The 15,129-nt window shown below is 33.8% G+C and overlaps 1 protein-coding gene across 1 annotated transcript in view; it reads right to left on the bottom strand.

Annotated features, from left to right (window-relative positions):
- Positions 1 to 15,129, bottom strand: part of RNF111 (ring finger protein 111) — a 93,811-nt gene that overhangs the window by 29,547 nt on the left and 49,135 nt on the right. The window contains exons 3-5 of the mRNA XM_044665309.1: positions 12,254 to 12,380; positions 8,292 to 8,455; positions 6,675 to 6,866 (exon numbers count right to left, since the gene is read on the bottom strand). Of these exons, the coding sequence (XP_044521244.1) occupies positions 6,675 to 6,866; positions 8,292 to 8,455; positions 12,254 to 12,380 (483 nt within the window). The remainder of the gene's footprint in view (positions 1 to 6,674; positions 6,867 to 8,291; positions 8,456 to 12,253; positions 12,381 to 15,129) is intronic.

Here is a 15,129-nt window from a genome sequence, read left to right as displayed (position 1 = left end):
TGATCCAGCCATACCATTGCTGGGTTTGTACCCCAAAGAGATCATAGATAAACAGACTTGTACGAAAATATTCATAGCTGCGCTTTTTGTGGTGGCAACAAATTGGAAAAGGAGGGTATGTCCTTCAATTGGGGAATGGCTGAACAAACTGTGGTATATGCGGGTGATGGAATACTATTGTGCTAAAAGGAATAATAAACTGGAGAAGTTCCAGGCGAACTGGAGAGACCTCCAGGAACTGATGCAGAGCGAAAGGAGCAGAGCCAGAAGAACTCTATACACAGAGACTGACATTCTGTGGTAAAATCTAATGTAATGGACCTCTGTACCAGCAGCAATACAATGACCCAGGACAATTCTGAGGGATTTATGGTAAAGATGCTACCCACATTCAGAGGAAGGACTGCAGGAGAGGAAACATATAAGAAAAACAACTGCTTGAACGCATGGGTTGGGGTGGACATGATTGAGGGTGTGGACTCGAAACTACCACACCAATGCAACTACCAACAATTTGGAAATTGGTCTTGATCAAGGACACATGACAAAACTAGTGGAAATGTGCATCGGCCATGGGTGGGGGGAGTGCAGGGGGCGAAAGGGAAAGGAGGAGCATGAATCATGTAACCATGTTAAAAATGAAGATTAATAAATGTTTAAAAAAATGCTTTTTAATGGCAAGACAATACAAAGACCAGAGTATTAATATTGGAAAATGGTAATTTTTACTGAGAGAACTTTTTCATTCCAGGCTACACCAAAACCACTCTCATAAGAAATCTAGTCAAATCTTTAAGATGTAGCCATCTTTATCATATCATTAAAACAAAAACAAAATCAAAATTGAAACAATAATATCTGGGAGTTGTGTGTTTTTTCAAATGTTCCAATGGGTTTATGGAAGTCTTGTTTCCAAGAGGAAAATGATCAATTCTAATGAATATATTGAGAAGAAAAACTGTTCCAGATTTATAGAAAATCCCAAATGCAGAAGGAATACTGCTTCATATCCTCATAAATCTTATAAATCTTTCTATACATTAAGTATGATTAATTTAAACATCAATGAAAGTCTATAATTTTACTATTGTTCAGTCATTTTTTCAGTTGTGTCTTACCCTTTGTGACTCCATTTGGGGTTTTATTGACAAAGATACTGGAGTGGTTTGCCATTTCTTTCTCTAGATCATTTTACAGATAAGTGCCTAAGTGACCAGTCCAATAACACAAGATAGTAAAGCCTTATTATGCCAACAAATATAATTATTTTACTTTGTCCCAATTAATTTGAAAACGGCTGATACTTTAATGCTTCACAATTTATTATCCAAAAATTAGGATACTCTTTCCCAAATCAATCTTTACTCCATCTCTACTTCAAAAAACATCCAAGCATATATTACTTTAGCATCTTTACTGCTTTGATTTGAACTATTAGTATAGGTTAAAAAACCATAGTAAATATGGCTTGGATATTTTAAAAATAAAAAGGTGCAGAAAAGGATTCTAGGAATAAACTGTGTCTGTCTGTCTCCTCCCATATTTGAGAACCCTAATTTAGTAATAATAATCATTGTAAATAGGTATAATTTGAGGGAGATAAAAAGTTGTGCTCATGTTTTTGAAAATGAAAGTATTAAAATAGCAATGAGGAGACCAAGCTATCACTCTCTGCAGATGATATGATGGTCTACTTAAAAAATCCTAGAGAATCAACTAAGAAGCTTGTAGAAATAATCAACAACTTTAGCAAAGTTGCAGGATACAAAATAAACCCATATAAATCATCAGCATTTCTATATATTTCCAACACATCGCAGCAGGAAGGGTTAGAAAGAGAAATTCCATTTAAAATCACCCTAGACAATATAAAATACTTAGGAATCTATCTGCCAAGACAAACAAAGGAATTATATGAACACAACTACGAAATCCTTTCCTTACAATTAAAACTAGATCTAAATAATTAGAAAAACACTGAGTGCTCATGGGTAGGAAGAGCTAACATAATAAAAATGACCATCCTACCCAAATTAATTTACCTATTTAGGCTATACCTATCAAACTACCAAAAAACTTTTTTAATGAATTAGAAAAAACTATAACAAAGTTCATTTGGAAGAACAAAAGACCAAGAATATCAAGGGAAATAATGAAAAAAAAATATGAAGGAAGGTGGCCTAGCAGTTCCATATCTTAAACTGTACTATAAAGCAATATCATCAAAACAATATGGTACTGGCAAAGAGACAGAAGGGAGGATCAGTGGAATAGACTAAGGGTAAGCGACCTCAGCAAGACAGTTTTCGATAAACCCAAAGAATCCAGCTTTTGGGACAAAACCCCACTATTTGACAAAAACTGCTGGGAAAATTGGAAAACAATATGGGAGAGATTGGACCTAGATCAATATCTCACAACCTATACCAAGATAAATTCAGAATGGGTGAATGACTTGAATATAAAGAAGGAAACTATAAGTAAATTGGGTGAGCACAGAATAGTATACTTGTCAGATCTCTGGGAAAGGAAAGATTTTAAAACCAAGCAAGAGTTAGAAAGAAATCACAAAATGTAAAATAAATAATTCTGACTACATTAAACTAAAGTTTTTGTATAGACAAAACCAATGCTACCAAAATTAGAAGGGAAGCAATAAATTAGGAAAAAATCTTTATAACAAAAAACTCAGACGAAGGTCTAATTACTCAAATATACAAGGAGCTAAATCAATTGCACAAAAAAAAAATCAAGCCATCTCCCAATTGATAAATGGGCAAGGGACATAAATAGGCAATTTTCAGATAAAGAAATCAAACTATCAATAAGCACGTGAGAAAGTATTCTAAATTAGAGAAATGCAAATGAAAACAACTCTGAGGTATCACCTCACACCTAGAAGATTTGCTAAAATGACAACAAGGGAAAGTAATGAATGTTAAGAGGGGATGTGGCAAAATTGGGACATTAATGCATTGCTGGAGTTGTGAACTGATCCAACCATTCTGGACAGCAATTTGGAACTATGCTCAAAGGGCTCTAAAAGACTATCTGCCTTTTGATCCAACCATAGCACTGCTTGGATTATACCCCAAAGAGATAATAAAGAAAACGACTTGTACAAAAATATTTATAGCTGTGCTCTTTTTGGTGGCAAAAAATTGGAAAATGAGAGAATGTCCTTCGATTGGAGAATGGCTGAACAAATTGTAGTTATCTGTTGGTGATGGAATACTATTGTGCTCAAAGGAATAAAGAACTGGAGGAATTCCATGTGAACTGGAATGACCTCCAGGAATTGATGCAGAGTGAAAGGAGCAGATCCAGGAGAACATTGTACACATAGACGGATACACTGTGGTACAATTGAACATAACAGACTTCTCTACTAGCAGAAATGCAAGGATTCAGAACAATTCTGAGGGACTTATGAGAAAGAAAACTAGCCATGTTCAGAGGAAGAACTGTGGGAGGAGAAACACAGAAGAAAAACAACTGCTTGAACACATGAGCTGATGGGGATATTATTGGGGATGTAGACACTAAATGATAACTCTAGTCCAACTATCAATAATATGGAATTAGGTCTTGATCAATGATACATGTAAAACCCAGTGGAATTGTGCATCAGCTAAGGGGGGCTAGAGGGAGAGAATATGAACTATGTAACTATGGGAAAATATTCAAAATAAAAAATAAAAAGGAAAGGGGTGGGGGGGGGGGGAGAGTGGAGACAATTAGGTGGTTCAGTAGATAAGAGCCAAGCCTAGAGACAGGAGGTCCTGTGTTCAAATCTCACCTCAGACACATCCTGGCTATGTGACCAAGGGCAAGTCACTTTACCCTAATTGCCTAGCCTTTTATCACTCCTTTCCTTTGGAACTGATATTTAGTATGAATTCTAAAAAAGAGATATGGATTTTTTAAAAGGGGGAGGGAGAAAAAAGTATATAAGTAAAATATCAGTAAGCTTAACTAAGGGTATGAGGGGAGGGTGAGGTGGAAGAAAGGTTTGGGAAGGTACTACAGTAAAAACATAGATGTAGATGTAAAAAATTTGCCAGACACACATTTCAGAGAAAAAGCTAACTTGTATTGAACCACAAGCTAAAAAAAAAAATGCCAATTAAGTACTGCTATTAAAACAGCAAATATGATGCTAGAATGTTCTATGAAATATAAACTCAATAAAACAGCAAAGATCATAGAAGATAAAGTGGACAGTTTTAATTAAGGAAATTTTTTAAAAAATTGTACAAACAAAACAAATGCAACCAAAATTATAAGTAAAAGTGTCAAATGAGGAAAAAAGCTTTGCATTTGCTTCTTTTACTTCCTTTGTCCTTAACTTCTGGCTTTGCATTTGCATTTTCTCTTTAGTTTCTTTGGCGAGTTTTGCCATCCTAGGTTCAGGATTCTTTACTGTGTAAATGGAATTAGCTCACCCTTATTCATTCTCTAGACTTTAGCCACCAGGAATAATGCCACCCCACCCAACTTAGAATTAAATGGGGAGATGGGAGGTCTGTGACCCACAAGTGATAGTAAGTGACAAATCAAAAACAAGTGACTGCTCCCTGGGCAATCCAAGACAGTGTTGAGGCTGCCATTTGTCCACATGAAACTGGAGGGGGACTCAGGAAGTGGGGAAAGCTGCTATCTTTTAAATATAATGGTAACTTCTTGTGAAGGCTTTTTGCCCTGTTGAACTTGTTGAGGAATGGTTGAATAAATTATACTATATGAATATATGGAATACTACTATATTATAAGAAATGGAGAAAAGGACAGTTTCAAAGAAAGCTGGGAAGATTTACACAAACAAATATAGAATGAAGTGAGCAAAACCAGAATAATTTATATTAAAACAATAACACTGGAAAGACAAAAAACTATGAAAGTCTTAAGAATTCTGATCAGTACAATTATTATTTCAACCATTATTTCAAAAAAAATAATAATGAACTATGCTACTTACCTTTTGACAGGTGATGGACTCCATATACAAAATTAAACATAGCTCTGTGGACCTAGCCAATGTGGGAATTTATTTTGCTTGACTATGTATTTGTTAAATATGGTTTTTATCTTTCTTTATCGAGGAATATGGAAAAGGATAGAAAGGGGAAAAAATAAATTCTTATTAATTAGCTAAAAAAAAAAAAAAGGTATACCAAAGCCATGAAACATTCCTTCTGTGTTATAGTCCACATGTGCTAGAAATGGAAGGTAAAAACTTTGGTTGAGTATTTATATTATAAAAGAAATGTAAGTAGAAATAGATGCCAGATCAAGAAAATTATTAAAGAGATAGAAAAACAACCCTGAAAGAGAAAATGGGTAACAAATACCTTCACATACATGAATCATCATTCACTGGACAGTGAGCAGTTCATCTCCAGAGGTATGAATAAGAATAATTAACTTTAAAAGGAATGACTATTCTAGATGTTAATGTCTCCAGTAGTTCTACAACCTGTCATTTTTTAAAAAGCTCCTAAAGTATTTCCAAAGATCATTAGTAAAGAAAACAAAATTCTGCTCATTGGCTTGTTGACTATAAAAAAAAAAAAAATATAGCCTTTGATCTGATAAACCAAATGCTAACTTACAGATTCTCTTCCAAAACCTATCTATGAAAATGTTAAAAGTTAACAAATTCTTTTGAAAATAAAAAGAGAACAACTTTGTTTGACAGATCTCTTTATCATTAACATATAATGAGACAAAAAAACAAAAAAGTAAATATTTGCCAATAAAGGGCTGGTTAAGTAGTGACAAATGAGGAATAATCATAATGTCACAAAAGTTGAACACTCCTTTTCCCAATCATATTTCAGGGAATCCCCTAGGGAAAATTTATTGAAGTACAAAGATAAAAACTCCATAGAATAGAATGGCATAGAAGACTGGTTGTTTAGGAAAATCAAAATCAAAGAAATCTTCAAAATTACAACCAGTTAGATTTTATATATATATATATATATATGAAATATCAAATCTTTTCACATTATAGAACAAAGCCTATTCCTGAGGGCTCTTAATTTAATATTAATGGATTAAAATCCCCCTTTAATGTTTGAGCATATTCTTAAATGACATTATATTATTTTTTAATTAAGAATTATGTTCCTGGCAACAATTAATTAAGCACCTATTATACACTAGGAACTCTTATTAGGTATAGTGGACAGGAAAACAAAAGTATGCCAGTTGACCTATAATATTTTAGTCATCGGCTAAACATTATATATATATAAAAACTCCTATCTTCTGTCTTAGAATTAATATTATCTGTTCCAAGGCAAAAAAGCAGTAAGGGGTAGGCAACTAAAGTTAATTGACTTGCCTAGGGTTACAAAGCTAGGTAGTGTCTGAGGCCAAATTTGAACCCAGGTCCTCCCAACTGTAGACCTGGCTCTCTATCCTCTGAGGCACCTAGCTGCTCCTGAAGATACATTCTTTAACATTAAATCTTTAATTATGGTCTACTTCCAATATAGTTCCCAACTATTAGCAAAAAAGGTTAAAATTTAGCTGCTTATTGATATATCTAAAATTTCATTTAAATTATTTTCAATTGTGCCAATATCTTCATTAAATTAATGAATTAATTTTACTGAAAAAAAAAAAAAAAGAAAGAAATTTAAAAAGAAATATTGCATTTCACATACCTCCTGTTGATGTACCAGCAGTGCTATTGCTAGGAAGAATGGAAGCTTCTGACACTGCAGAGGGCTGGGTACTGGAGATAGCTGAAGTAGCTTCAGAGGCCTGCTCTGAGGTAGGTGCATTTGAATTGTTATTGGAAGAACTCACAACCTGGGATTCCACTCTAGCAGAGGTGGTTGGTACTAATGTGGGTTCTATGAAACAGTATAAAATATTAATTTGTTATTTCAAGTTTAAAAAATTGTTTCAATTTTCTTTGTTAAAGAAAGTTAAAAATGCTTTCATAAATTTATACCTAGTAGGATAAATTATATAAACATACCATTTAAAGAAATAAAAATTCTGTCAAAGGACAAGTAGACAGATATGGTAAAGAAAATTTCTCTAAAATTGAGCAACAAAATCAAATGAAAGAAAGCAAAGTAAGGTGAACCACAAAAATGTAAAGGAAAACCACACAAAAAATTTCAAAACTTCATTTTGCATAGTAATTATTATGACTTCAAAGAACAGATGGATGAAGCATGTTGTAAAGATTTTAGAAGTATTCGATTATTGTTGAAGAATGATTTATACATTTTTGGATATGGCCAATGTGGTAATTTTTAAAATTCTATTCATGTATTAGAAGGAAGCAGGGAGGGCAAAAGATTCAATAGGATATGAGAAGTGATAATACTAGAGCACAAGAAGAATGTCCATATTAATCAATAAATAATAATTAGAGTACAAATGGCTCTAAGAGTTCCATTTTTATGACAAAATATTAGACAATATAAATGGCCACAGTAATTTCATAGTTTTAAAAGGCACAAATTCCCTGCCCTGTTAAAGTAACACAACTGAGAGGAGATGGCAAAGGAAACCAAAGTACAATGTTGCCATAAAAGAGGAAGAGTGAATATTAGATAATCTGTGCTTATCTTCTTTTTGTTATCTTATCTTTCCATGTGTTAATAGTTTTGCCTACAATAAATGTTTACCATTATTTACTTGATAAAATTAAACAAATGTAGTAGAGGAAAAAACAACCCACAATCTCCAGCTCATAATTAAGCTGTATCCCAGGTTCATTTATAATCTCATGAAGATTCTCAGAAGTCTCCTCTCTACAAAAACTCCCACAAATATCTCTACATACTTTTTCATTTTCTTTTATTAAATTTCCCTATACTAAAAGACCAGTATTAAAAATAAATCATTAGGGGGCGGCTCCAGGCCTAGAGACAGGATAATCCTAGGGTTCAAATCTGGTCGCAGACACTTCCTAGCTATGTAACCTTAGTCCAGTCACTTAACTCCCATAGCCTGGCCCTTACTATTCTTCTGACCTACAACCAATACACAGTATTGATTCTAAAACTGAAACATTGTTTCTGAAGGAAATAGCCCTAAAATATAAACTTTCAAAACACAACTGGTCTATAATTTGGGACAGTTTTATATCTCAAACATATACATATACACATACAAAACACGCAAACAGGAAACATGAGAATTCCTTTGTATCCTACTATATATGTATGTATGTATGTATATGTATATGTAATTTCTGTTAACTTAAGGGAATTAGTTCAAAAACATCTTTTCACGTGTTACTGTACACCATTCTAACCTACCATCTTCATCCACAGTAAGGTCCACAACTTCTGCGGCATTCTGCCTCAAGGGCTGTATAACTGTAGAAATTCTACTCCGGTTTCGTGGCTCCTGAGACCGAGCAGTATGAGAATTTGAGCCTTGACTCCAATGAGATCTGGAGTGTCCGACTGATGAACGAGACCTTTAAAAGTTAAATTTTACTCTGATGAAATTAATGTGACTTATAAGCTTAAATTGAAAAGATCAAAAGGTCAAAAGTTTGACCATCCTGAAGTTAAATGCCCATTTTTCATAGTAAATTCCACCAGGTAGTCTTCCCACAAGATCTCCCTGAGGAGATGACAAATCTATGATTAATGAGGAAAATTAGAGTCCACTAAAGTGTTTCTGCAATGACTAAGTCAACCAGTGGCATAAGCATACCAGGTGCATTTGGAGATAAAAATAAGACTGAACTATTATTTAAAATATTCACCTAAGTTTTGATAAAACTTTTTATATGTTAGCTAATAACTGAAATTTATTCACTTAATTAAACTAGTATACATCTAAAAGTTCTGAATTTTAGAAAAGAGAACATTATTTGTATTCTTACTACTACGGGTCAAAATGCTTGAAAATGAAGGTACATAAAAACAAAATCAGGATCATGGAGGTCCTGTTTTAGAGATGAGAGAAAAATATCTAGGAATTAGACTGACCTCCAAGAGTCAGAAGTGATATTTTTGGAGGCTAAGTAGTGAGGGACAATAATAAGAATAGGATCTCATACTCTTGAAATCTTGTATTTCTCACCAGTTAGCACTAGTTAAATATCTACTGAAAAATTTGTAGTTTCGGCATTAAATATGAATCACAGAATCTGTACTGTCTAACAGTTACCCACTTTGTATCATCAATAACCTGTACTGAATCTGTAATGTTCTATTATACTAGGCATCAACTTTGTGCTGCTTTGTTTTATTAATTACTCATATATATGGTTCTTTATTTACCTTAGTTCTGAACTGTTAAGACTGTGCTGTATCCCAGCCCCCATGTCAATGTTCCCATTCCAGAAAGGGAGTGAGATCTCTCCCACATTGACAAATGAAGATAAGGTGGACAGTGGAAGGAATATGAGAAATGCAAACTGGGAACTGTGGCATTCAATCTCCCAAACCTATGCATGCTCCTTATTCCCTTTCTGGTGATATATACCCCAAAACACACCAGCACCAAAATTTGGCCATGACCATATTCCAGGGTTTTGGAGGTGTAACTAGAAAATGTGGTTTCTCAGCAAGTCCCCAGACCCTAATAAATATGCAAACCTTGGTCTACACCAGAGGTTATGACTCCTTTACTGGTTGGGCTATTACATCAGCCCAAGGCTATAGAGATGCTAACCCACTACCCAGGGCTACTTCATTAGTTCCTCACCAGGAGAGCTGCTATTCCATTAGCTCCAGAGAGGTTTACTCAACTAGCCCTGGGATTATCCATCAACCCTAAAACTGTCAGATTAGCCCCCCAGGCTATTCCACCAGGAAAGAAAGGCAAAAACCAAAGCCTCTGTTCTCAGGGAGTTTACATTCTTATGGAAGAGACAACAATAAAGCACAAACTGTAAAAGAAAGGCACTTGGAAAGGAAGACACCAGCAGGTAAAGGAACAGAGAAAGACCTCCCCAAGAAGGTGGGATAAGAGCTGAATCAAGGAAGTCAGAAGAACCTCGATTTCGTGGGGGGGCTGAGACTGGCCTTCATTTCCTGCCCAGGCTCTCTCAGGTTGTCTCATTCTGGAATTTTCTTCAAAGCTTAGGATCTTCTTCTTCCTGGAATCTCTTAACCACTTCTATGGCGTTCTCAGCACAGAACCACTTTAAGTCCTGTCCCCATCTCCCATTAGCCAATTCCTCTGGGAACCTCTGTTTTGTGAAGAGGTCCAGGCTGGTCCCTGTTCCTGGCTTCTGGACTTCAAAGCTATGCCCCTCTTCAATTTCCTTTTTTGTGTTGTTTACCTCCAACAGAATAAAAGCTGGTTAAGAGCAATAACTTCCTTTCTTTTTGCTTTTAGCACAGTAGCTAGCACATAGTAAGTGCTATATAAATGCTTCTTCCTTCCTTAGGAGGTTTGGGAGATAGTGAGAACAAAGGAAGAGATTAAATAGATAGAGTGTTTCTGTTGGAGGAACTCCAGGTAGGTCAGTGTTGCTGGAATATAGAATATGTGGAAGAGAATAAAGTATAAAAAGACTGGAAAGGATGAGGCGAGGTTATGAAGAGGCTTAAGTTTCAAAAAAAGAAATTTATATCTGACCCTGAAGATAGCGCCACTAAAAAGAACTTTACTTCAGAAAATGTATCTTGGCAGCTGAGTGGAGAATGGATTGGAATGGGGAAAAGATGAGGCAGGGAAACCAACCAGATGGCTACAGCAATGGTTCAGGAGAGAAGTAATAAGGGTCTGAATGAATAAGAGTCTTCCTTAGTGGAGAGAACTACAGGGAAATGCTATGAAGGTAGAATCAACAAAACAAATAGTAGATATGAGGGCAGCTAGGTGACTCAGTGGATTAAGAACCAGGCCTAAATTCAAATCTGGCCTCAGATATTTCCTAGCTGGGTGACTGATTTAGCTCCAAATGCCAAACCCTTATCACTGTTGTGTATGATTCTAAGACAGAACTTAAGGGTTTTATTAAAAAAAAAAAAAAAAAAAAAAAAGACTGGATAAGACTGGTGAGGTAGAGAGTAAGGAGCTGGAAGAGTGAAGAGTGAGGAGTTTTGAGCATGGATAACTGAAATGGTAAGGTTGTCCTCAATAGTACTAAAAAAAATTGGGTAAGGAAAGATTTGAAGGAGCATAATGAATTTTATTTAGAGTATGCTGAATTTGAGGTGTCTATGGCCAATTCAAGATGTCTAAAAGGCAGGCAGTGATGCAGGAATGGAATTTGAGAGATTAGGACTTAATGCACAGATCTGGGTTATCATGTGCATAGAGATGATAACTGAATACTCTCAGAAAATGGAATATATTTTCAGCTATGGCCTCTGTATTCACTATTTTCCCTAACTTCTTTTATCAGGATCTTAATCTACAGGATCCCACCTTTCTCTAAAAATTTTTAAAACTATTCTCTCAAAACTTTGGATAATGGCTCTCTATAGAGTATTCAATTTCCCTCAAGTTTTTCATCATTTCTTCTTCAGTTACTTCTTATTGATTTTAATCAGATCTAAAATGGGAATTTTCACTGAGGGATTCTTCCATCTTTTAAAGGATGAAATGACCATTAACGCTAGCGATTTATTGACTACTCTGATTTGAGTAGGTAGACCATCACAATACCACAATGGCTATATAATGCCAGGCTTTTGACATAGTTCCTGAACTCATTTATTTTCTCCTTTCCAAATGATTTGTGATAAACTCATATAATATCACTTCTTTCTCTCTTCACTCATCATCACTCAAATACCCTTCTTGCTGATCATCTCTGAATTTTGGAATTTCTGACTTTTTACATTTTGAGACTTTGTCCAAAGTAATGGTTATTTTCTTTCTTTTAATAAAAAAAATTTCACTTAAATTTATGTCCCCTAATAGAGAAGCCTAAAATCAACTCACAATAAAAATACTCATAATAAAAAATACAAAACAAATAACCACCTAAGATTATCAGCATTAGCCTCTAACTTCTCCAATCTTTATTCTTTTTTCTCTTTGCAGTATTTCTTTTATATTTTTTTATACTTTATTTCATTCCACATTTTGTTACTCTTAATTACAAACTAGTACTTAAGGGTCAATGGCATTAGCCAAAAATTACTCTAATTTTGATTCTAAATATAAATATGCTCTTATTGTAAACATATCAATTTTGCTAATCTATGAACAATTTGTTTATCTACTTGTGTGCAGGATCCTGCTTTAGCTCTGTATCCATTTATTTCTATTTACATATATATTTCGTAAGACAGTAAAATCTTACCGATAGCTTTCTCCAACTGTTACAATCTCCACCTCACTGTCAGTTGAGGTGACATTAATTTCTTCATTGGCAGTAACCTGGGGAGTGGAGGATGCTTCGATCACCACAACATCCTCATCAATATTTCCTGGAATGAAAATGAAAAGTATGAAAAAAGATACTTCTGACAAGGTAAATATTTTTATTTCAAGCAATTCTTTTTAAAAAATTTCAAACTTTAAAAGAATATAGCTAAGTAAAAGTTTGGTTTGGTTTTTTTAATTGAGGGCAAGATGTTGAACTACAATTAGATCAGTCCAATAAAAGAATCAAAAATGTGTGACATCTTATTCCCAAACAAAACCAGATTTTAAATTTTAAATTAGTGAGGAATTTCCAATACAATAAGTATTTCCAAATATGGCATGAGATAGGACCTTCTATATTTAAATAGTAAATTTCATAAACATGAAAGATTCAAATGCATAAGTTAAAGATATAGTATAAGGGAAGTGTGAAGTCCTATAGTGCCAATAGTAAAGTTTTACCTGTATTATCATATGGTAGCTCCATCATTCTTTCAAATGACACAAAAATGAAGAGCGCTAAGATACTGTTTTCTAGGAGGCCTACATTCTTAATAGCTTTTACATTGGCATGGGTCACTAGATTTCCATGCACAAAACATAAGAGCATTGCAGTTTCCTACTACACAAGGAAAATGCACAAATGAACAAATGCTGAACTAGGCTCTCATGGGAAAAATGAGAAAGATTTAAAATAAAAATGTATACCTGACTTCCCTTTTAATTTTAAGTACACTCTTTATAATAAAGTAAATTGCATGAGTCAAAGTTTGAAATAGAATATTCTTTATTTGCCTGTAAAAAAAATTATATCATTATCAATTTGGTCCTGATGTCTATAGTTCAGTTAATACAAAACTGAAATCAATGTTAATATTATCAGCAATGGATGAATATACATTTTGAAACTTCTGTATGACTAAAAGAACATATTTTTCATTATATTTTCCTTATGAATAGGAAAATTTGTACCCATCATGAGAAATTTCCAAATACATAGGAATATATTATTAGTTTCAATGTGGCAAAGTAAAGGTATTAAAGACTTGGGAACCAATAAAAAACAGGGTTTGAATCATGCCTCAGAAACTAACTAGTTTTGTGACTCTTGGCAAGCTATTAAACCTTCCCAGTCTTGTTTCCTAATCGGTAAAATGGGCAGGACTTCTTTCCAGCTCTAAATCTATGATACTATAAATACTTGGTACCACATATACAAAAGTTTTAAAACAATCCTTCAAATCTAGCATTATTATTTAAACCCTCAAATCAATTGTGTTCCTGCCAAAATGGTCTGGTTCTTTCCTGTGAAGAAAACAAAGTTAAATTTCATAAAACAGATAATAGTCTAAGGCAGTGATAGCATATCTTTTAAAGACCAAGTGCCCAAACTGCAAACATAAAGAGGGGGAGGGAGCAGCCCCACTCTGTGTCCCTCTGGCTTTCTAGCAGTGAACTCTGTGTTGGGGTGACAGTATGCATGTCCACAGGGAAGGCTCTGAGTGCCATAGGTTTGCCAACACAGGTCTAAGGAGAGTGGTATTTTAGTCTTAATTAGGTTAAAATTACTATGGGGAAAATTTAGTACAATCTTGATTTATCTAGCCACTACCCATTTGTAGTTCAGAAGTATTTGGAAAATCAAGGTCCTTCACTCAAAACCTGTATGATGACTGGCCAGGAAGTAAACTTAAGAATGTAAGAAGTGCTAGGAAGCAAGATGGCAGAATTTAGGACACAAGATTATACAGATTTTCACCTTTTAAAAATTTCTCTTAATATATAACAATATAAATCATCAAGTTTTAATGCATTTAGGAAACTTTCAACAACCTGTTGGAAAGGATGACTAGGAAGAACATGTTAATTCTAGAATTCTATGGGTAAAAAAAAATTTAATAAAATTTTTTTCTTTATAAAGATAAAATATGAAGTTTTCATTCAATTGTTTAAGAAAAAAGAATATAAAACTCTATTAAGAATAAGAGATATTTCCTTTGGAAATATCTGTATAAGATAGGGAGAGGAAGAAAAAAGAAGAGGGGAAAAGAAAAAAAGATGGAAAAAAGACAAATTTAATAAAGAAAAAAGATGAACAGAGACAGAGAACTGGCATACACATATACACAGTGTTCAAAATACACAAAGGTAGCAGAAAAGAGAGTTTCATAAGGTTTTTAGTATATGTGTTTAGTATATATAATTATATATTTAGTATAGTATATATATATAGTATAGTTTAGTATAAGGTTTTAGTATATATATTTAATATATAATTCATTAAACTATATAGAAATAAAATTATCACTAGCTATCAAAGCCCTTTGAAATATTAATGAGTATTATAGTAAGGATATTCTTTTCTATAACTGAGAAATAGCTTTTACAATTTCATATTCCAACTTCATAGTCTATTATTAAAACGATTCTTTATTTTCTTGTGGATTCTCAAAGTTCTATTAATCTTTGAAAGAATAATTTAGGCTTTATAAATTTTCTTTGGAATTTCTGAAGAGTTGATCAATTTGCTAACAATCTGTGAAATTCCTCTTGGTCAGGAAAAGCACTAGAGCTGCCTTATCACACCATTCTCAATAAGCCAGAATGTCTCATTCTAGGATACCTGGAATATCAGCATGTAGTTTCATTCTCAGAAAACTTTTTAAAAAAGGATAATGAATTTTTTGTTTCTTGTTTGGTGGTCCATAAAATACAATGGCAACCAAATTATAATAAAAAGTTGTAATAAAAACCAATATCAGCTTCTCTAAACCACAACATGAGGCATAAACCACAAAGTGACTGCTGCTT

Source organism: Gracilinanus agilis, chromosome 2 (assembly GCF_016433145.1).
Source record: "Gracilinanus agilis isolate LMUSP501 chromosome 2, AgileGrace, whole genome shotgun sequence".
Lineage (NCBI taxonomy): Eukaryota > Metazoa > Chordata > Mammalia > Didelphimorphia > Didelphidae > Gracilinanus > Gracilinanus agilis.
The sequence above is the reverse complement of the archived record's forward strand: the minus strand, read 5'-3'. Positions and strand labels throughout refer to the sequence as shown.